Source organism: Sphaerodactylus townsendi, linkage group LG05 (genome assembly GCF_021028975.2).
Source record: "Sphaerodactylus townsendi isolate TG3544 linkage group LG05, MPM_Stown_v2.3, whole genome shotgun sequence".
NCBI classification, from domain to species: domain Eukaryota; kingdom Metazoa; phylum Chordata; class Lepidosauria; order Squamata; family Sphaerodactylidae; genus Sphaerodactylus; species Sphaerodactylus townsendi.
The window spans coordinates 6,974,925-6,997,481 of NC_059429.1; the positions used below are offsets into that span (position 1 = coordinate 6,974,925).

General features: G+C 49.8%; 1 protein-coding gene across 3 annotated transcripts in view; it reads left to right on the top strand.

Moving 5' to 3' along the window:
• Positions 1 to 21,872, top strand: part of LOC125432417 (GRAM domain-containing protein 2B-like) — a 41,713-nt gene extending 19,841 nt beyond the window's left edge. For 2 of the 3 annotated variants that reach the window (XM_048495908.1, XM_048495906.1), the window contains exons 4-13: positions 736 to 805; positions 975 to 1,078; positions 4,979 to 5,077; positions 7,631 to 7,702; positions 7,925 to 7,993; positions 9,226 to 9,283; positions 9,495 to 9,563; positions 10,780 to 10,864; positions 12,987 to 13,094; positions 20,856 to 21,872. In XM_048495908.1, coding sequence (XP_048351865.1) covers positions 736 to 805; positions 975 to 1,078; positions 4,979 to 5,077; positions 7,631 to 7,702; positions 7,925 to 7,993; positions 9,226 to 9,283; positions 9,495 to 9,563; positions 10,780 to 10,864; positions 12,987 to 13,094; positions 20,856 to 20,871 — 750 coding nt within the window. In that variant the 3' untranslated portion in view covers positions 20,872 to 21,872. The remainder of the gene's footprint in view (positions 1 to 735; positions 806 to 974; positions 1,079 to 4,978; positions 5,078 to 7,630; positions 7,703 to 7,924; positions 7,994 to 9,225; positions 9,284 to 9,494; positions 9,564 to 10,779; positions 10,865 to 12,986; positions 13,095 to 20,855) is intronic. The other variant, XM_048495907.1, reaches the window with a different exon arrangement.
• Positions 21,873 to 22,557: the final 685 nt, after the last annotated feature.

Consider the following 22,557-nt stretch of genomic DNA (forward strand, 5'->3'; position numbering starts at 1 on the left):
CTCCGGCCCCGGCGTGCAGGGAGTCACTTGCCCTTCCGATATGCTGGCAACTCTGAAGTTCTGGCATGGAGAATGGGTCTCACGCAGATCTGCTGTTGGGTGTGAATGTCCGTCACAGCCAGATTTCATGTATGGATGTATTTTCTGGAGCCCCACTTTCACTTTCCGTTCTCTCCACGGCAAGCAAGGCCACTTCTAGCACAACTTTAATTTTGCTTCACTACCAGTGCAAGACAAATTAATATGAAATATATCTGCATTTATAATCTTATGACTAAGAATACACTGAAATTAACAGATAAGCTGGGTAAAAACAATTTTAATTGTTAATCTTATTAGGCAGGTTAACTGATTTTAACTGAGATCTTATTGTACGTATTCAATTAAATTTATTAATTTAATTGAATACGTACAATATATAGCAGCATACAAATGTATGCTGCTATATATACATGAAAAAATAAATCTTTACAACAGCCTAAGAAATCTTTGTTCTAGTCTAACTACTATCTTGTTATATATGCTTGGCTTACAATTATCTCTTAATATAAATATGTAGAGAAATAGTAATGAGGATACAAGTGATAGGAAATGAGGATATAAGTGAAAAGATCCTAAATGATTAAGTAGATACATTAAGAAATCTTTTCATCATGTGTTACTCAGAATACAAATGTGACGCTTCTGTCTCAATGGCGACAGCTAACGCATCTTCCCCTTTTCCTCTCTCGCCAGCTGATGAAGCATTCTGTGAATTTCCATCGGGCCTTTAAAGATCTTCCTGAAGAGGAGGAGCTCTTAGACAGTATGTGATCTCCAGTCTGTCATCCCATCTTGCAGTGGCGTAGCACCAACGGGATGCGGTGGGGTGCGACGCCCTGGGCGCGGTTCCCCCTCGCTATACCCCTGCTGTCTTGCATGTTCCTTCTCCAGATCTCTCCATTAACTCCCTTTTCCTTGGTCTTCTCTCACAGCCTTCTCATGCGCCTGGCAGCGGGAGGTGCCGTATCACGGCCGCCTTTACATTTCCCATAACCACATCTGTTTCTACTGCAGCATGCTGCGGCGTGAAGTTAAGGTAGGGGTTTCCATTCTGCCGAAGCCAGAAGGAGCTGGCGGGGGATGGGAAGGTGGCGGCCGCCTGCCTGAAATGACCGAGAGCATCATCAACCTTTGCAGCTGGCTAGTAATATATTCCAATTACTTTCACAGGAAGGAAGGAAGCAAGCCTTTATTGGCATAGACAGCAGTACAACAATAATAAAAAACGGATTAAAAAGCATATATAAAACAGGAAATAAATGTTAGGTCGAAGGAAATCTACTGGTGTTTGGTAATGTCCAGGAGAAAGTCTGCCACTATCATACAGAGAGAAGGATCAGGGTTGTCCAACAAGTAGTGTAATCTAATTAAATCGGGGAGAAAGGGTAAATGTAAAGGAGTAAGATTCACATACTTGGATCTGATTTCCTTGAATCTGAGACAGTGGAGTAATTGGTGGGCCAGAGATTCAACTGAGCCATCGTTACATGGGCACAATCTTTTAGCCTTTTCTTGCTTATTAAATCTGCCATGTAACAAGGCAGAAGGCATAACATTAAACCTGGCGAGCATTATGGCTCTCCTTTGAACGGGGTTTATTAAGCAATACAGGTAGTGTGCCAAGTGGCCCCATTCAAATGGGAGAGAAAAATACAGGGGGGAGCACGTTTTCTTGGCTGCGGTGATTAGGGTAGAGAACTCTCTATCCAATATTAAACCTCTGGATTGGTCAAGCTGGGTATGGATGCCAGGGGTGCCGGCCTCCGTGTAGGGCCTAGAGATCTCCTGGAATTGTAACAGTTCTCCAGACAAGAGAGATGATGAAGAAGAAGAAGAAGAGTTTGGATTTATATCACCCCTTTCTCTCCTGTAGGAGACTCAAAGGGGCTGACAATCTCCTTGCCCTTCCCCCCTCACAACAAACACCCTGTGAGGTAGGTGGGCTGAGAGAGCTCCGAGAAGCTGTGATCAGCCCAAGGTCACCCAGCTGGCGGTGCGGGAGTGTACAGGCTAATCTGAATTCCCAGAGGGCGCGCGCGCGCGCGCGCGCGCGCGCGCGCGCGCGCGCGCGCGCGCGCGCGCGCGCGCGCGCGCGCGCGCGCGCGCGTGCGCGCGCGCGCGCGCGCAAGAAGAAAGAGTTTGGATTTATATCACCCCTTTCTCTCCTGTAGGAGACTCAAAGGGGCTGACAATCTCCTTGCCCTTCCCCCCTCACAACAAACACCCTGTGAGGTAGGTGGGGCTGAGAGAGCTCCGAGAAGCTGTGACTAGCCCAAGGTCACCCAGCTGGCGTGTGTGGGAGCGTACAGGCTAATCTGAATTCCCAGATAAGAAGAAGAAGAAAGTTTGATTTATATCCCCCCTTTCTCCTGTAGGAGACCCAAAGGCTTACAATCTTCCCTTGCCCTTCTCCCCTCACAAACAAACACCCCAGAGGTAGGTGGGGCTGGAGAGAGCTCCTGAGTAGCTGTGACTAGCCCAAGGTCACCCAGCTGGCGTGTGGGAGTTTACAGGCTAATCTGAATTTCCAGAGAAGCCTCCCACAGCTCAGAAGGCAGAGTTTGGATTTATATCACCCCTTTCTCTCCTGTAGGAGACTCAAAGGCTGACCTCTAATGCCACTTCTCCTCGTCTTTCCCCTCAGAAAATGGCTGCTTTGGAGGGTAGACTGTATGGCATTATGCCCGGCTAAGGCCCCTCTTCCCCAAACCCCCCAAGCCCTTGCAGCAGTGGCGAGCCAAGGGGGACAAATGGGGCTGAAGACCGAGCTCCAGAGTAAGCGGGCGCATGTGACTAGCCTGGGGTGCACCCAGCTGGCGGTGTGGAGCCACAGGCTAATCTGAATTTCAGAGAAGCTCTCCACAGCTTTCCAGGCGATTTCCAGAGCTGGGGAATCAAACCCGGTTCCATCCAGATTAGATACACGAGCTCTGTTTAACCTCCTCACGCCACTTAAACCTCCAATTTACGGCCAGTTACCCTGGGAGAACCCCAAGTCTAGAGTTGTGAATGGCCACAGCAACCTTCTAGGACAGTGGTTCTCAACCTGTGGGTCGGGACCCCTTATGCCCGGCTAAGGCCCCTCTTCCCCAAACCCTGCCCTTTGCAGCAGTGGCGTAGCACCAAGGGGACAAATGGGGCTGAAGCACTGGGCACGCGCCAGTGTCAAGGAGTAAGCATGGGACACAGGGTTGCATGCAGTGCCCCGGGTGCAGGTTTCCGAGAACCCCTCGCCTCCAGCCTCTGTTTTGCATGAGTGTTCCCCACCCGCAAATTGGATCCATGTTGGAATTAGTCACCAGTCATGAAACTGTATTAAAGTGGCCATCCTAATGGACAGTGGACCCAGCTCTGCCCAAGACTCTTCCCCTTCAGTGCTGCATCCAAACCACCAATGTTAGGATTGGGGTCTTTCAACTGGAGAGAGAACCAGGCCAAGGGTCGCTGCATTAGGAAGGTTGTGAATGGCCACACAGCAACCTTCTAGCAGACAGTGGTTCTGCATCTCGTCAACCTGGACTGGTTGTTAGTCGGGACCCCTCACAACAACATGGGGGAGTCGAACTGTGGCTCTTCAGCATTAGGAAGGTTGAGAACCACTGCCTAAGACTCTCTGCCTCAGTGTTCTCCATCTGTCAAATGGATCAATGTTAGGGTTGGGGGTCACCACAACAGGAGGAACTGTATTAAAGGGTCGCGGCATTAGGAAGGTTGAGAACCACTGCCTAAGACTCTCTGCCTCAGTGTTCTCCATCTGTCAAATGGATCAATGTTAGGGTTGGGGGTCACCACAACATGAGGAACTGTATTAAAGGGTCGCGGCATTAGGAAGGTTGAGAACCACTGCCTAAGACTCTCTGCATCAGTGTTCTCCATCTGTCAAATGGATCAATGTTAGGGTTGGGGGTCACCACAACATGAGGAACTGTATTAAAGGGTCGCGGCATTAGGAAGGTTGAGAACCACTGCCTAAGACTCTCTGCATCAGTGTTCTCCATCTGTCAAATGGATCAATGTTAGGGTTGGAGGTCACCACAACATGAGGAACTGTATTAAAGGGTCGCGGCATTAGGAAGGTTGAGAACCTTTAAGGCCTTACGTGGCCTGGGACCATCGTATCTTCGAGACCGCATCACCCCATATGTCCCCGTACGGCCTCCCCGATTGGTGGTGGCCAATCTACTGGTGGTCCCTGGCCCTTCGGTGATGCGGCTGGCCTCCACACGGGCCAGGGCCTTTACAGCTCTGGCCCCAGCCTGGTGGAACGCTCTCCCTCCAGCTGTCCGGGCCCTGCGGGACCTTGGGGAGTTCCGCAGGGCCTGTAAGAGGGACCTGTTCTGCCAGGCCTTTGGAGGAACCGGCCGCTAATGGTGCCCCCTTTCTGTGGCCCCTGTCACCTAACGAGACTCGCCATGCCTCTCTTTTTGGGGGGAGGGACTTTTTATTATTGGAATGCTGGACGCCACTCTATTTTGTTGAGATGTTTATATAATTCTTGGAACAAAAATTTGTAATTTTTTATCGCTGCTTTTAAATGTTTACCTATTTTATATTGTATCCCTATATGCTGTACACCGCCCAGAGCCTTCCGGGGATGGGGCGGTATAAAAGCCTAATTAAATAAATAAATAAATAAATAAACCACCGTTCTAGGACCAACTAGGCAGTGGTGGAAAATGCCATCAAGTTGCAGCTGACTGATGGCCATCCAGTAGGGTTTTCACGACAGGAAATGTTGGTTTACAGTCGCCTGCCTCGGTGTAGCAACCCTGAACTTCCTTGGTGGTCTTCCGTTCAGGTACTAACCAGGGCCAACCCTGCTTAGCCTCTGAATACCTGAGAAGATTGGACTAGCCTGAGCCATTATGGTCAAGGGAATACTAAGAGGTAGTATCTCCTTCTGACTTTCTCCCTTCCTTCCCTTTCCCTGGATCAGGTCATAATTCCAGCGGTCACTGTCAGCGTCCTCAAGAAAGCCAACACAGCTCTGCTGGTGCCCAATGCCATCAGCATCCGAACAGTGGAGGCGGAGAAGGTAAGAGGCTATGAACTGAGACAGAAGGAAGAGAGTCTTCCTGGAAATCTCTAGCATCCGAAGATTCTCCTGTGCTTTGAAAATATCCCTAAGTTGCTAGACCTTAAGGTTCCCAAGATTTGAAAATGCATAAACAAATGAGTGCCGTGGGGGAAAGGAACAGAAGTGGAGAGAGGAGTCAAGAGTTCCAGTAATTGCAGACTACAATTACTGGAGCAGCAGTGGCGTAGTGATTAAGAGCAGGTGCATTCTAATCTGGAGGAACCCGGTTTGATTCCCCGCTGTGCCGCTTGAGCTGTGGAGGCTTATCTGGGGAATTTAGAATTGCCTGTGCACTCCCACACATGCCAGCTGGGTGACCTTGGGCTGGTCACAGCTCTACGGAGGTCTCTCAGCCCCGCCCACCTCCCAGGGTGTCTGTTGTGAGGAAAGGAAGGGAAAGGAGATTGTCAGCCCCTTTGAGTCTCCTACAGGAGAGAAAGGGGGATATAAGTCCAAACTCCTCTTCTTCTTCTACAGACTCATCTTCTAATAACCTGGAGTTTCTTTTTTCCATCATTTCTTCTTGGGAAGGAACAAAGGTATTGAAATGCTGCAGTCTGGCCTTGATGTGGAATTTGGGTTACCTAGGCCAGAACTGTTGTCGTTAATATTATATGTCTGTTATTTATTTAATTGTTATTGGAATGTGTTTCCACCTATTTGGAAACCTGCCCATGGAGACCGGGGGTGTGGGTTGCAGAGTAGCTCACTTCTGACTCCTGCATTCCTCCTTGATCCCTGTGCCATTCCTAAAACCTGTCCTGACCTCACACAAATAGGTCTGAGATGAGAATTCAGGTTGACGCAATAGCTGCTGATGTCACTCAGGTACTGATAGATCCCGGAAGCCAGGATGTTCTTCTAGGTATTAATATACAGGAATGAGCAATTGGTTGCTAGTTCTGCCATCACAATCTCCAAACTCTCCATTCCTTCCCTTGGCTTTCTGATGCAATATCTCCTCACCTGAGGCAGCATAGAAGTTTGGGTTCTCTCCTGAAAGGAGACTTCAGGCAGCTTACAAACTCATTTCCCTTCCTCTACCCACAACAGACTCCTTGTGAGGTAGGTGGGGCTGAGAGAGCTCCAAAGAACTGTGACTAGCCCAAGGTCACCCAGCAGGCTTCACATGGAGGAGCCGGGAAACAAATCTGGTTCACCAGAAGGGCCCACCACTCAGGTGGAGGAGTGGGGAATCAAACTCAGTTCTCCAGATTAGAGTCCACCGCTCTTAGCCGCTACACCACACTGGCTATCCAATTTTCCATAGCAATTCAGGTGAGGAACAGGGAGAGACAAGACAGGCCTGAGGTGTTATTGTGGGAAATGTTGGGAGTCCATGCAGTCGTTGGACTTGTTTCTGCTTGGAAGGAAAATAGTGGATCTCCCTGATCGGTCACAAACGCTGTTGATTCACCAAAGGGTAGGTCTGTGGCTCAGTGGATAGAGTATCTGCTTCCTAAGCGTAAGGTGACCAGATGGTCACCTTTGGGAACCGGGGACGGGGGGGGGGTAGGGGCCGCGCGCGGGGGAGGCTGCCGCACTGCCTTGCGCCCCAGAAGGCAGTACGGCAGCCTCCCAAAAATCGGGACAATTGAATTAACCCGCGGGATGCGGGACAAATTGTTCGAAGGCGGGACTGTTCCACCAAAAGCGGGACGTCTGGTCAGCCTGCCCAAGCGGCATGCCCCAAGTTCAGTCACCCCCAGTTAAAAGAATTTGGTAGGAGAAGATGCAAAAGCCTTTGACCCTTGGAGGGCTGCTACCAGTCAGAGCAGGCAATGCTCACCTCAAAAGCAGAGGACGGAAACTGCTGATGGAAATATAAGGTGAAGCTAAGTTCGTTTCACGCTCCAGCCGTGAAGCTTCCTGCCTCACCTGCCATTGGATGAACTGCTGTGACATCACTGAGATACTCAGCTTAAGAAGAGAAGAAGAAGAAGAGCAGGGGTCTTCAAACTATGGCCCTCCAGATGTTCATAGACTACAATTCCCATGAGTCCTACCACTTGGCCATGCTTGCAGGGGCTGATGGGAATTGTAGTCTATGAACATCTGGAGGGCCATAGTTTGAAGACCCCCGAAGAAGAGTTTGGATTTATATCCCCCCTTTCTCTCCTGCAGGAGACTCAAGGGGGTTTACAATCTCCTTGCCCTTCCCCCCTCACAACAAACACCCTGTGAGGTGGGTGGGGCTGAGAGAGCTCCCAGAAGCTGTGACTAGCCCAAGGTCACCCAGCTGGCGTGTGTGGGAGTGTAGAGGCTAATCTGAATTCCCCAGATAAGCCTCCACAGCTCAGGCGGCAGAGCTGGGAATCCAACCCGGTTCCTCCAGATTAGATACACGAGCTCTTAACCTCCTACGCCACTGCTGCTCCTGAAGAGGATGCAGCTGGACCCAGAACAAAAAAATTAAAGTGCACATAAAAAGGAACAACATAGGATTAATTCGTCTCTCTTTTGGGACATACGGTGATGCCATTTTTTCCCCTTTTTCTCTTCGGTCCGTAGTTTGTGTTTGGATCATTGCGTTCACGAGAAACCACTTTCCAGCTGCTGCGTTCTGTTTGTAAGCATCTGCAGGTAACTGTCCTGGTTAAACTTTGGCTCATCCCTTTGCCCCCATCCTCACCCCCTGGACTCCAGGGTCCTGTGCAGCTTGGGGCCATAAGTCAGCAACGGGGCCCTGCAGTGTTCTCTGGGTGTCCGGGGAACTAAACCTCCTCCTCCTCCCCCTCCTCCTCCTCCTCTTCCTCCTACTCCTCCTCCTCCTCCTCCTCCTCCTCCTCCTCCTCCTCCTCCAAGGATGGCAGCCGGAATCCCAGTCCAGTGGCATCTCACAGCAGCCTAGAGCACCCGCCGAAGATATCTTTGGTAAATGTGCCGGGTCTGGGTGGCAATAGGGACTTCCATGAATTTTATTTGGGGGAATTAATTTAGGAAGGGCTTCTGAACTAAGTGGCCAGCTGTGGAATCCCATACATCCCATGTTTGGTATAAAATATGAAAGGGATGAGATAGAAGTTTGGTCCAGCCAGCTCTGTAGTGTCTCTTTTGACTGGCAGTGGCTTTCTAACCAGACCGCCTCTCATCATATGCTAAATGACTGTGGCTTAGAGCAGATGGTTGTGGAACCAACCAGGGGAGAGGTGATCCTAGATCTAATTCTATGTGGGACCCAGGACCTGGTGCAGGAAGTCAGTGTTGTTGAACCAATAGGGAACAGCGACCACAATGCTGTCAGATTCAGTATCTCTGCATCTTGAACAAGTGACAACTACTAATGTAGTTACATTTGCCTTCAGAAAGGGACATTTCTCAAAGATGAGGGGGATAGTGTGCAGGAAACTGAAAGGGAAAATCAAGAGAGTCAAAACTGTCTAGGATGCTTGGAGGTTATTTAAAAACACAGTAATAAAAGCTCAGCTGGAATGTGTTCCGCAGGTTAGGAAAGGCAGCACCCAGTCCAAAAGAAAGCCACCATGGTTAACAAGAGAGGTTGAAAATGATGCTGTTTGGGGGTGGATTATCCCCCACCCTGAAACAGCATCACTTTCAATGTCCAAACTGGGGACCCCAGATTCTCCCTTTAAATCCATGCCCAAGGGGGTGGATTTAAAAGGAGAATCTGGGGAAATTTGAGGGGTGCCTTCTGTCAGGGGTGCAATTGTTAAGCTAGCAGCCCCAAACTTTCAAGAGTATCTTTAGGGAGGAGACTCTCCTAATGATACCACCCAGGTTTAGTGAAGTTTGGTTCAGGGGGTTCAAAGTTATGGACCCTCAAAGGTGTAGCCCCCATCTTCTATTAACTCCTATTGGAAACAATGGGGGCACCCTTTGGGAGTCCCTTAGCACAGATCTCTAGACAAACTTCACAAAACCAGAGTGGTATTAGTAGGAGACTCTCCTGATAATACCTCCCAGGTTTGTTGAAGTTTGGTTCATGGGGGCCAAAGTTATGGACCCTCAAAGGTGTAGCCCCCATCTTCTATTAGCTCCCATCGGAAACAATGGGGAATGGGGGCACCCCTTTTGAGAGTCCATAACTTTTGACCCCCTGAACAAAAACCATCTCTGTTTTTAACCTTGCTCTTCTTTCTTTATAGACCTCAAGACAGCTGGACCACAACCTAGTGGAGGATGAAATGCTTCTGGAGGAGTCTGGTAACTAGGGCTTATAGTTGCAGTAGGGCTTATATTTCAAGCATCCTCCAAAAATACCGAAAAATCATGCTAGGGCTTATTTTGGGGGTAGGTCTTATTTTCGGGGAAACACGGTGGATCATTCATTTGACACCCCTCCTTAGGAACCACAAGTCTTTTCCAACCTCATTTATCCCTGCCTGCCACAGTAACTGGAAGATCTTCTTTGCAGATGGACCAAGTGAACCGCAGAAGCCCACGAAAACACCTGCCGAGCAGGTGCTGGCGGTCGCAAGCAGAGGTGAGTCTGGCCTGGCTTTCTTAAGCTGGCTGAATGGGATGAACCCTTTCTTTACTGCTCCACCCACTAGGAAGCAGTTCCGAGGCCTCTCCTGTGACTTCTACTTAATCAACATCCTAAGCAGCAGATGTGTCCCTCATACTTTTGGAATTGCAGTGGGAAGGGACAGTGGAGCCTCAACATTCAAAGGCAGTCTACCTCTGCATTCTGGTTGAACTAGCTGCCACCTGTTTTGCTCGTCCCTTTCCCTCCCCCTACCTGGCCTGCTGCTTTTGACATTCCCAGCTCTCGGAGGGTCGTTTGCTGTTCAAGGGAGGCTGGCCGCAATCGGGGGATCTTTGCGGGTTCCGCTGATGGGGAGGGGCTTTGGCTCAGGGATAGAGTAGAGGGCCCCACGGTCAATCCTCAGCACACAAAGTTGAGGGTGATGGGCAGGACCGCTGCCCGGGAGCCTGGACAGCAGCTGGCGGTCTGAGTAAACAATACGGACAGTCTGACTCAGTTTGAGGGAGACAGCTTCACGTGTACCTGGGACCTTATTTGAAGGACCGCCTCCTCCCAGCCATTAGCCAATCAGATCTCTTAGTAAGCAAATAAGAAGAAGAAGAGAAGAAGAGTTTGGATTTATATCCCCCCTTTCTCTCCTGCAGGAGACTCAAAGGGGCTGACAATCTCCTTGCCCTTCCCCCCTCACAACAAACACCCTGTGAGGTAGGTGGGGCTGAGAGAGCTCCGAGAAGCTGTGACTAGCCCAAGGTCACCCAGCTGGCGTGTGTGGGAGTGCACAGGCTAATCTGAATTCCCCCGATAAGATCTCCACAGCTCAGGCGGCAGAGCTGGGAATCAAACCCGGTTCCTCCAGATTAGATACACGAGCTCTTAACCTCCTACGCCACTGCTGCTCATAACTTTACAATAACTTTACAATAACTGCTGCTCATAACTTTACAATAACTTTACAAAGCATAGTAAACTAGCAAAAAAGTACTGGATTTTAAAAAATCACATTTAAAGATTGTATTTCTTTATTGTGTGTAATCTGTCTGAAGTCCCAATGAGAACAGCGGGCAACGAATGAATGAACGAACGAACGAACGAACGAACGAACGAACGAACGAACGAACGAACGATACAAAGGGACATGTGGATTTTTCAGCGGATACATTTCTGGGCCCCTGTTTCACAGCCTCAAAACTGTTCCCCTCTCTCTTTGCAGGAAGGGGACATCCTAAAAATCCGTTGAAGACCTGGTGGTCTCACCTGAGCCCCCTCAACATGGTGATCCTTATCTACCTCTTCTTGTGAGTTGGGTGTATGTCTTGTGTGTGTGTGTGTGGGGGGGGGGGGAACAGCTTTACCAGGACCCAGTGCAGGAAGACCTGAGTTTAAATCCTTCCTGAGCCAAAAAGTTATGTGGAGGGGAAGAAACTTTGGCCCAGTTAAAACTCTCTCAGACAGGCCAGCCTCACAGAGTCGTTGTGAAGATAAAGCGGCGCCCTGTGCTGTTTGGAAGACAGGACCGATTAAAACGATGCTCAATGGTAAACAAACAACGAGCAGCGTTGTGGGCAATTCTGAGACCTCTTAAAATATTTTTTCAAATGTCTAAAGAGAGCCAGCATGGGGTTGTGATCAAGAGCGACGGATTCTAATTTGGACAACCAGGTTCCATTCCCCGCTCTTACACATGAAGCCTGCTGGGTGACCTTGGGCCAGTCACAGTTCTCTCCGAACTCTCTCAGCCCACACTGAGTGGTGGCAAACTCCTCCGAATGTCTCCTGCCTTGAAAACCCTATGGGGTTGTCGTAAGTCATCTGTGATGCACGCACCCACAGAGATCCAGTGTGGTGTTAAGCCTGTTAGCCCCGGATCCGGACGATCCAGGTTCAGAACTTGCTGGTGGCCCTTGGGCCAGGCTTATCCTCTCAGCTTAACCCGTCTCACAGGATAAAATGGAGGAAAACAGAAAGATATAAGCTGCTTTGAGACTCCACTGGGGATTGAGGCTGGATATAAATGAAGTAAATCTATGTATTGAGGGAACCACGGTTTCTACTCAGAGCAGGCCAAGTTGTGCGTGGCCTGTGGAAATGGGAAGCACAGCATGCCACTCATGGGGCCAGGACCTTTGGGGAGCAGAGCTGGACACTCCTGGCTTAGGGATTCAATTCAATTTCAATAAGCCTTTATTGGCATATACACGATAGTATAAAAATACAGTTCCAGTTAAAAAGTGAATAGTAAAAAACTTCGCGTTTGTCATACATTCAGTTTACAAACTTCTGACAAAAACTTTGCCACTATCAGGCAACAATGAGAATCCTGACAATTTAAAAGCATAACTACTTTATCTGATTCAGTATAATCAATGATAGGGGTCTGCCTGTAGGGAGTAGGAACCTCGCGGCTCTCTCCAGATGTTCAGGAACTACAGATTCCATCAGCCCCTGCCAGCATGGCCAATTGGCCATGCTGGCAGGGGCTGATGGGAATTGTAGTTCCTGAACATCTGGAGAGCCGCAGGTTCCCTACCCCTGGTCTATAGCTTGGGATAGCAGGCTGGATCGGAGTTCTTGGTATAATACGCAGTTCAGGAGAATGTGTGGGATGGAATCCAGCTGTCCTCTGCTACAGGCACAGAACCTTCTTGTAAGCTTGGAAGACCTTTAAGTCTTCCCTCTATGTGGAGATGGCATGATGTTAAATCTAGCCAGCATATAGGCTCTCCTGTGTATGGGATTTGTGAGCTTGTAATATAATAGGCGGGTATCCCTGCGTGGAGAGGGAATTGACATATTCGTTGGTGAACAAGATTTATTTGCCAAGCTCTGCAGTTGTTGATAGTCCATTTCTAACAGCCTCTCCTTAATGAGGGCAAAAGTTTCAGTAAAGGTTAGCAGATTGAAGGAGTCACTGTCATAACCCAGTTCCCCGATCTTTGCTGTAACTATTGTGCACCATTTTGAATGGTGGAGTTCACTCAAGGTAAGTTGGGTCAATGAGTTTCTGGAGCTTCGGTAGTGAATATTTAACCAGAATTTTATAATGATTAGCCACATAGTGGCCTCTATAGAATATCAGCCAGGTTCTAAACATAAGACTGCGTCTGGGGCGAAGCGTTTGGCACGCCAAATAATTTGTGCAAGAATTTGGAGTGGAATGATTTGATAATGCTGTTATTTGGAATTAGCCAAATAGGAGCTCCATAGAGTAGCTGTGCTCTCACCTTCGCTTGGGCTTAGGGATTCACTTGATAGCTCTCTTTGCATAGTGGCCCTAGTTGGGCGGGAGCCCTCTGAGGACCCGCAAGACACGAGGGCAAGCAACTCTGTGCATGCTCAGATCTCCTAGAGCAGTTTGCAAGGCCGTAGCGCCTTCCCGCAGTTGGTTTTGTGTGTTTAACTGCCTCCTCTATTGCTCAGAGTGGTGGTCCTCCTTCTGTCCTCGGGATACATCGGCCTACGTATCGTCCAGCTGGAGGAGCAGCTGATGTTGATGGGCGCTTGGCCCGAAGTGGACCTCCAACGGCAGTGAGTCGCCCCACAGCCCGGTCACAGTCTCTTCTCTCTCCACCCACTTTCAAGTTGCAGATTTTTATCAGCCAGGAGAGCTCCGGGATCTGTTAAAACTATCTCCCCAGGAAGGAGACAGGGAGAACTTGCAAGAAAATATGACTAGGGGTGGCCAACCTATGGTGCTCCAGATATTCATGGACTACAATTCCCAACAGCCCCTGCCAATTGGCCATGCTGGCAGGGGCTGATGAGAATTGTAGTCCGTGAACATAGGTTGGCCACCCCTGGCTAGGCCCACTATTTTGCTCCAAACTGAAATTTCCACATGAACATCAGGGGCTGATGGGAATTGTAGTCCATGAACATCTGGAGAGCCGCAGGTTGCAGACCCCTGTTCTAGCCCAAAATTACACCACAATTTGAGATGCCAAGACTGCAAGTGGGACACGATTCTGAAAAGGACTCTGCTCTGGTGGGCAGACTCAATGGCGTTGTGCCTCACTAGGCCCCTCCCCTCCCTAGGCTCCACCCCCACATCTCCAGGACCTTTTCAACCTGGAGCTGGCTACCCTACATCCCTGCCCCCCACTGGTGGCCCAGCAGGATCTGAACCCGGCTTCATATGGATCAGATCCATATTTGCTCCTGCATTAAGACCTTGACCACCACCTTCCCTATTTCTTTTTTAAAAAAATATTTTTATTGATATTTTGGAATTATTACAGATTTATATTGTATGTCTTATATTTCATCCTCCATATCCTTTCCCCCCCTTTTCCCCCCTCCCCCCTTCTTCTTTTCTTCTTTAGATGCACAGCAGCAGGTCCATTCTTTTCAATCTTCTTTTCCAGTTTTCTTCTGTAATCCCAATTTCGTTTAGCCAGTCTTTGAATTCCGTCCAGATCCACTTCGTGTCTTTTTGTTTTTCTTGCCATATTTGGTTTCTTCACATTACGTCAAAAATTTCTAATTGTATTTGCTCCCATATATATTCCAAGCATTTCTGCATTGTCCAGATTTTTTTGTCTTTCCGCCCCAATGCTATTACTGCATGGGCCGCTCTAATCTAGGGGGGACCCGGGAAATTACCGGCCTAGGGATCTAAGGGGGATCTAGGGGGACCAGGGAAATTACAGGCCAGTCAGTTTGACATCTGTTCCTGGTAAATTAGTAGAATCTATCATTAAAGATAAAATTATAAAACATGTAGAAAAGCAAGACCTGCTGAGAAAGAGTCAGCATGGCTTTTGCAGAGGCAAATCCTGTGGCTTACAAACTTCTTACTTCAGGAGTTCTTTGAGGGGTGTAAACAGGCATGTGGACAGAGGTGTGAACCCGGTGGACATTGTCTACTTGGATTTCCAAAAGGCTTTTGACAAAGTTCCTCACCAGAGACTGTTGAGAAAACTCAGCAATGAAGGAATAAGAGGGGTAGTCCTCCTATGGATTAAAAACTGGTTGAGAAACAGGAAACAAAGAGTGGGTGTAAATGGGAAGTTCTCACAATGGAGAGATGTAGGGAGTGGTGTCCCCCAAGGATCCGTTTTGGGACCAGTGCTCTTTAACCTATTCATAAATGACCTGGAAGTAGGGGTGGGTAGCGTGGTGGCCAAGTTTGCAGATGATACCGTGTTTCCCCGAATATAAGGCATACCCATGAAATAAGACATAGTAGAGGTTTTGCTGAAGTGATCAATATAAGGCACCCCCCGAAAATAAGGCGTAGCAAAGTTTTTGTTTGCCCGCCACGGAACAGAACACCAGAGCAGGAAGCTGTGGAGCGGCCCCTGGAGGAAGTGCACCAGCAACAGCAACAGTTTGGCTTTTTTTACCCGCCTTTCTTTCCCATAGAAAGAAACCTCGAGACCACCGAGGGGAAAAGAGCAGCTTTCTTTGTGCATCGTTGGGAAAGGTCGTCGTGCCTCTTTTCTCCCTCTAAGCCTTCTACTTGAAAGCCACCTTGAGTCTCCTTACAGGAGAGAAAGGTGGTTTTATTAATCCAAACTCCTCCCTCTTCTTCTAGTAAGTTAAAACCCTTCTAATATTTTGAGACGTTGCTGCCCGCCCCAGAGCTAGCTGGCCGAGCAGCAAGTGGGCGACATTAAACCTGCGCCTGAGGGCCAGTCCAGCCTCTGTTTCTGGCTGGTGGGAGAAGCTCGCCGGCGGCAGCGATGGCAGCGCCCAGGCACAGGAGCAAGTGGGCTCGTTGCTGCTGCCTTCTCTCCCCCCTCCCCACGCCTGCAAGGCTCCGGGCTCACAGCAGGGGCCTCGGCCGCTGCCCCTCCGCCACCCCTTGCTGCCTCTCCCCGCCGCTGCTCCTGCCCCTATCATCTCCCAGGAGGGATGATGACAGGGACGCCTGTTGTGCCAGGGGAGGTCGTCGAGGCGGTGGTCAGGAGCTTCACCAAGCACACGCAGGGAGCTCCTTCTTCCTCCTCTTGTTTACCAGCCCGCTTCTCCACCACTCTCTCCTCCTCCTTCCCCACACACCTGCAGAGTTTGCAAGCTTCCAGCTTGCAAAAGACCCCAAAGTTGCAGCCTTCCCTGCACCCCCACAACTTGGCCAGGGGTTTGCAACACAGAAAAACACATCGCTTACCTGCGGTTTTGCAAGCAGCGCTGGAAGGATCGTGGGTATTGCTCCCTCCCATTTTTTTTTGCAAGGGATGCCTGGAGATGCAAAACTGCGAACTTGCCCCCCGGGCCTGGGCACATTTGGGTTGGTTGGAAAGACTGCCCAGGCCAGGGTTTTGTTTACAGCAATGGGTCCCTCCCACTCGGTCAGGCGCGCAGCTTGCAAGGCTGCCTGGTCGGTTTCTGCATGCACGGCTGAAGTGGGAGAGGGACCAACAACTAGCGGTGCTGGTTCTGCAGCCTTTTGCACCGCTGCTTAGGCCAGTAGGAGAATTAGCGTACTTTTAGGCCCCGTTGGAAGAAGCAAAGAGGACTTTGAGGTTTAGGGTGTGGTTGTTCATGCAGGAGATGGAAAGGGGCGGACGAGTTCCCCTCTCAGGACTTAGCAGCCCTAACCTGCAGCTCACTTCAGAGCCTAGCAACAGCTCAGCCCTAAAGCCCCTCGAGTCTTCCCAAGAGGGGAGGAAGGGTCACTGGGCTGTCAAGAAAGCAGGCAAGGATGAGACGAGGAAGGCTGGCGGCGTGCAGCCAGTCCGGCCGGAGGGGACAGCTTGGGGGCAAGCAGGAGGCGCTGGGGTGGAGGAAGGAGAGGAACGGAGCAGGAGAAAGTCAGAAGGAAAGAGAAAGAGGAGCGGAGCAGAGAGGGGCCAAAACAGAAGAGAGAGAAATGCAAGGGGGGAGCAGAGACGGCAAGCAAGACAGGAGAGAACAGAGAGAAACTGCAAAGAAAGGGCTACCAGGAAGGAAGGGGGGTGGAAGCCCTGAGAGTCAGAAGGAGGGGAAAAGAGGAGGGTATCTAGGGAAGAGGCAAACCCAGTATATAATAAATGTTCATTTTTTTGTTCAACAATAAATGTGAATTCTTCTTCATGGAAAAATAAGACATCCCCTGAAAATAAGACATAGCGCATCTTTGTGAACAAAAATTAATATAAGACACTGTCTTATATTCGGGGAAACAGGGTACCAAATTATGTAGGGTGGTGAGAACCACAAAGGATTGCGAAGAGCTCCAAGTGGACCTTGATAAATTAGGTGAGTGGGCTCAGAAATGGCAAATGCAGTTCAATGTAGCAAAATGTAAAGTGATGCACACAGGGGCAAAAAATCCAAACTTCACATACATGCTACAGGGGTCCAGTGCTATCAGTCACAGACCAGGAGGAAGGATTTGAAGCGCTCTTTAGTTGATAGTTCCATGGGAATGTCAACTCAATGCATGGCTGACTGTAAAAGGCAAACTCTATGCTGGGGATCATTAGAAAGGAATTGATAATAAAACTGCAAAGATTGTCATGCCTTTATATAAAAGCAGTGAGATGCGACCCGCTTGACTTGGAGTACTGTGTCCAGTTCTGGTAAAATACATCTCAAAAAAAGGATATTGTGGAGATAGAAAAAGTGCAGAGAAGGGCAACGAGGATGATTGAGGGACTGGAGCACCCCCCCCTTCCTATGAGGAGAGAAGGGCGCTGCAGCGTTTGGGACTCTTCAGTTTGGAGAGGGAGGCTGGCTGAGGGGGGATATGATTGGGAAGTCTACAAAATTATGCATGGGGTAGAAAATGCTGACAGAGAGCAATTTTTCCCTCCTTCTCACAATACTAGAACCAGGGGGCATCCATTGAAAAAATGCTGGGGGAAGAAATAGAACTACTAAAAGGAAACACTTCTTCACACAACGTGTGATTGGTGTTTGGAATGTGCTGCCACAGGAGGTGGTGATGGCCACTCACCTGGATAGCTTTAAAAGGGGCTTGGACAGATTTATGGAGGAGAAGTCGATTTATGGCTACCAATCTTGATCCTCCTTGATCTGAGATTGCAAATGCCTTAACAGACCAGGTGATCAGGAGCAACAGCCGCAGAAGGCCATTGCGTTCACATCCTACATGTGAGCTCCCAAAGGCACCTGGTGGGCCACTGCGAGTAGCAGAGAGCTGGACTAGATGGACTTTGGTCTGATCCAGCTGGCTTGTTCTTATGTTCTTATGTTCTTAGGTTCTTAATCATGAGTTTGAATAGCTTTCTCTTTCTTTGTTCTATTATTGTATAATCCAATATGCCTATAAATAATAACCTTCCCTATTTCTTGCCATGGTGCTCCAGATGTTCATGGACTACAATTCCCATCAGTCCCTGCCAGCATGGCCATGGCCATATAAACAAAATACTATACCCAGGCAACATACAATGCTACATGTGTAAGATTCGATAAGTGTAGAAATGTTCTTAACTAGGGGTGTCCAACCTACGGTGCTCCAGATGTTCATGGACTACAGTTTCCATCAGCCCCTGCCAGCATGGCCAATTGTTTATCTATCGAGTCGCCGAGGGTCTGCATTCTGCGTTTATTTGATCGTACGTCATTTGCCACAGGCAAGAACGGTTTCCTCCACTCCCATAACTTCAAAGTTGAGTCTCAACTTATTTGTGGGATCGTCACAACAGGAGAATGCTGTGGGCGGGTGGTGTGACCTTCTATTGTTTCCCCCCCACCCCCGCCACAGGCCTGCCCTTCTGTATGTTAAACAGTTGTGTTTTTGTGCAATCCCTAAATGTGGACCCATTCCAGCTGCTCCGCCGCTGCATGCTAAAACTAGTTTGAGGGAAAGGTGAGGCGAGAAAATGCTTTCTCCCTGGAGTTGTGAGGGAGACTCAGGTGCACGCTCTGACCCAGGAGAGCTCAGGTCTAACGCCACTCCTGCGGAAATCTACAATTACCAACTATGTGGTCACGGCCCTTGAAAATCACCTCATTGAGTCTGCGGCCGTGATTGAAGGCAACTTCCTGTGGTTATAAACAGTAAACGGAGCTGTCATTTGGGAGAGGCCGGGGCCAAGTGGAAGAGGATGCGTTTGACGTGCGAAAGGTCACAGACTCAATCCTCAGCCCTCTCAGTTAAAAAGACCAGGCAGTAGAAGAAGTCAGTCAGTGGCGTAGGCATAGGAGGTTAAGAGCTCGTGTATCTAATCTGGAGGAACCAGGTTTGATTCCCAGCTCTGCCGCCTGAGCTGTGGAGGCTTCTCTGGGGAATTCAGATTAGCCTGTATACTCCCACACACGCCAGCTGGGTGACCTTGGGCTAGTCACAGTTCTTTGGGGCTCTCTCAGCCCCACCTACCTCACTGGGTGTTTGTTGTGAGGGGGGAAGGGAAAGGAGTTTGTCAGCCCTTGCAGGAGAGAAAGGGGCGGGGATATAAATCCAACTCTTCTCCTCCTCCTCCTCCTCCAAATCAGTTTGCAAACAATTGAGCAGGGCTTTTACATTTTAAAAAAATAAAGCTGTTTTTGAAATGGTTTAAGAAATTGATTCGTAGCTCCCCACTGGGACAGGAAACTGCCTCCTCCCCTCTCCGAACGCCACCCGGGCCGTGTTACGCCTGCCCACCCTTCATGCCCAGCGCCCCAGCTTGGATTTCTGTGCTCCTGTTTCAAGCTGCTTCCTTTCCAGCCACCACCCAAACAAGGGGCCACAGGGGGATCATCCTCCCCCTCTTCCTCCTCCTCCTTCTCGTCCTCCTCCCCCTCCTCCTTCTCCCCCTCCCCCTCCCCCTCCTCCCCCTCCCCCTCCTCCTCCTCCTCCTCCCCCTTCTCCTCCTCCTCCCCTCTCCTCCTCCTCCCCCTCCTCCTCCTCCTCCCCCCTCCTCCTCCTCCTCCTCCTTCAATAATTGAGACTCATGAGGGTATCAAGAGGTTTTATTGAGCTGTGTCAGTACCTCACGTCTGAGAAGCCACAGCTGGGGGCCCTGTCTCCCGTCCCTGGTATATATCAGAAAACATTTCCTCATTCGGCATCCCCCCCCTCCCCACTTTCCCAAAACAATTTGCACAAGACAAGGATGGGTGGGAGAGAGCATTGTTATGGAATCGTAGCCTGGGAAAGACTCCCTCCTTGTCCCAGGAAATGGGAGATAAGGGGGATGTATGCCTGACTCGCTAGTTACAAAAGTGAAGCAATAGAAAAGCCATCCAAACCCTGAGCGGTGATAACAAGCCAGATGCAGCGGGGGCCAGGCCGGTCGTTGGAGTGCCAGGCCCAGCGGGAGTTAGGCCTGACCCCCACCCGCAACTGCCAATGCTGAAGGAAGCAACAGGGGTGGAGCGAGGAGGAGCTGCGCCCAAGGCATGCCTGCATCTCCACCGCACCCCCGGACAGGCACGTGCCCGGTGCATCGTGCCCCACCCGCCCCCTTGGCACTACGCTACTGGGAAGACTCTGTACCTCCCAAGTTTCTTCTGCCACGGCAGCCTCTGAGTGAAGGCCTTCTCTTTTCTCTATGCCAGGAGTCTTCAAACTATGGCCCCCCAGATGTTCATGAACTACAATTCCCATCGGCCCTGCCACTTAGCCATGCTGGCAGGGGCTGATGGGAATTGTAGTCCATGAACATCTGGAGGGCCATAGTTTGAAGATCCCTGCTCTATGCAATACCCTGTCAAAGGTCAGTGCAAAACAGAACTCCCCCTGTATTGTCGAAGGCTTTCACGGCCGGAATCACTTGGGTGCTGTGTGGTTTCCGGGCTGTATGGCTAATTCTAACAGTTTCTCCTGACGCCAGCTTCTGGCACCATCTGTGGCTGGCATCCTCTGAAAGATGCCAGCCACAGATGGCATGTACAGAACGCTGCTAGAGAGAATGCTGCTGCAACACAGCCTTGAAGCCACAGCACCTTCACACAGCACCCACTAACTCGCACTCTCAGCTGCTTTGGTTGGGTTTTTTTGCAACTATTTGATCACTGTCTTGGTGACTCATCTCTTATTCGTCAGGCTTCACCTTTAACTGGCCAGGTTTCCCATTGGCCCTTGAGAGGCTGTCTGGTAGAGTGGTCAGAATGTGGGAATAAGGTGAGCGGAGTGCCCATCCCGTTGTGGCTGTGTAGCTTGCTGGACAATTTGGGCCCAGTCACTCTTGGCCTAGCCCACCTCACAGGGTGGTTGTAAGTATATAACAGAAGGGAGAATCACACGTGCCCTGCCGGGTGACTTTGGGTCAGTCACTCGTGGCCTGAGGTGGTTGTGAGTATAGAAATGGAGGATCACATGATGTCCTGCGGAGCATCTTGGGAAAAGGACAAGGCAACAGGGCGGTTGGTCACTGTACTTTGCTAAGCCTGGTCTGTTTTCTTCATTGACAGATACAAAGCAAGCTGAGGCAGGCTGGATCCAGCCCTTACTGGGGTCTTGCGTGAACTTTCCGCAGCTGCCGTCTTTCCTGCTGGTCAGAGCTGGAGCAGAAGAGTTTGCGTGCTCCATCCACAAGAATCTCAGCCCGTGCCAGAAACTGCACAAGTTTTGTCAGAGAAGCCGAATTTTTATATCCCAGTGAAACGAAGCCAATATTTTCTTTGGAGAAGTGCTGAAGGGACGCCATCAAAACTCACGGGCGCTCCAAAGTCCTTTTTGTATGGCTGGCAGGAGTGACACGGAGCTACCTCCTCACCCACCAAGGACAGAGCAAGAAGAACACAAAGAGCCACCAACAAGTGAATTTTTTTTTGTTAAAAAGCAGACGGGTTAGAATCAAAGGAGGGAGATGTTCCCTTCTTGATGCCCTGTGGCGTTTACTGATCATAAACAACCATTTGCCCATCAGGGCAAAACTTGCCGATCCTGGAACTGGCAGCAGCGTCACTTTTGGAGCTATTCAAAAGTTTCCTCCTTTTCGTGGAAGAAATCTTTGTTATGAAACGCCTGGAATTCTTCCTGAGCCCCAACAAAACCCACCAGTAATCGATGGCAAGGAATTGTTCCCAAAGCTATCAGATATCCTGCCAAACTTTTGGAAAAGCCACCCTCCCAAATATGGCAAAGATACCCATAAAGGCTAAGAGTAGAGCCTCCATGGTCAGAGGCAGTCTACCGCTGGGAACAAGCAGAGAGCAGCTGGTTCCTTCATACCTTGCTGGTTAAGGTTGTGACTCCTCAGTCTTTTGGGGTGCAGCAAAACGGGCTTATTTTCATAGACTTCCAACTCTACGGTTCTATTGAAGTGGAACAGTGTTTTGAAGCAAGGAAACGTGGGGTGTGTGTGTGTGTGTTACTCTCCCTGCCAGCAAGAGGTTGGGGGGAGCGGATTGAATATGTTCGATGGCCTTAAATCCAGTCCAACCCTATCTGGAAGATTAAAACCTAGCCATTTATATTGCAAACCAGAACATCTCCTTTGTTACGCCAGCTGGAACAGAGGCAAATTTCCCCTCACTAGATACAGAAAAAGGCGGTAGACGTCTTGTGGGGGGAGGCAGCGGGTTCCAATGGGTAGAGTCTGATCAGAGCAACCGGATCACCACGGATTTAGAACAGGCAGGATGGGGGAAATGGTGACCCCACCGGGGAGTCATCCTCCTAATTTTGTGCCAACAAACCCCGTAATTGTTGGCATTTTTGGTATAAGTGGGAAAATGGAGACAGATATATGAGTGGCCATAGAGGCCCTGACTTCGTAATAACCTTCAGGCAGTCTTCAGAGTTTCAGACTTCTCTCTGCTTAACAAAATATATACATACTAGCAGGCCTGGCCACACGTTGCTGTGGCTCAGTCTGGTGAAGTGGAAAAGAAAGAAAAGGGGAAGCGAACGGTTCGAACATGTGTCACTGCACAATGCTTGCAAGGGAGGGGCAAGGGGCCCCTCGCTCCCCTCCCTCTCTCCCGTTCCCTTGCATGGCACCCCGCCCCATCCCTCCCTAACATTCCTCTTCCTCTGCTAGGGTGGGTGGAGCCCATGTCCAGGTGCGGCTGTCCCTATCCCTTTCACTCCTTGGCTTCCCTTGCAGGGATTACATTACGCAGCTGAAAAGCTTATGCTGGGAGACATGAGCAACGTGTTCAAATTTCA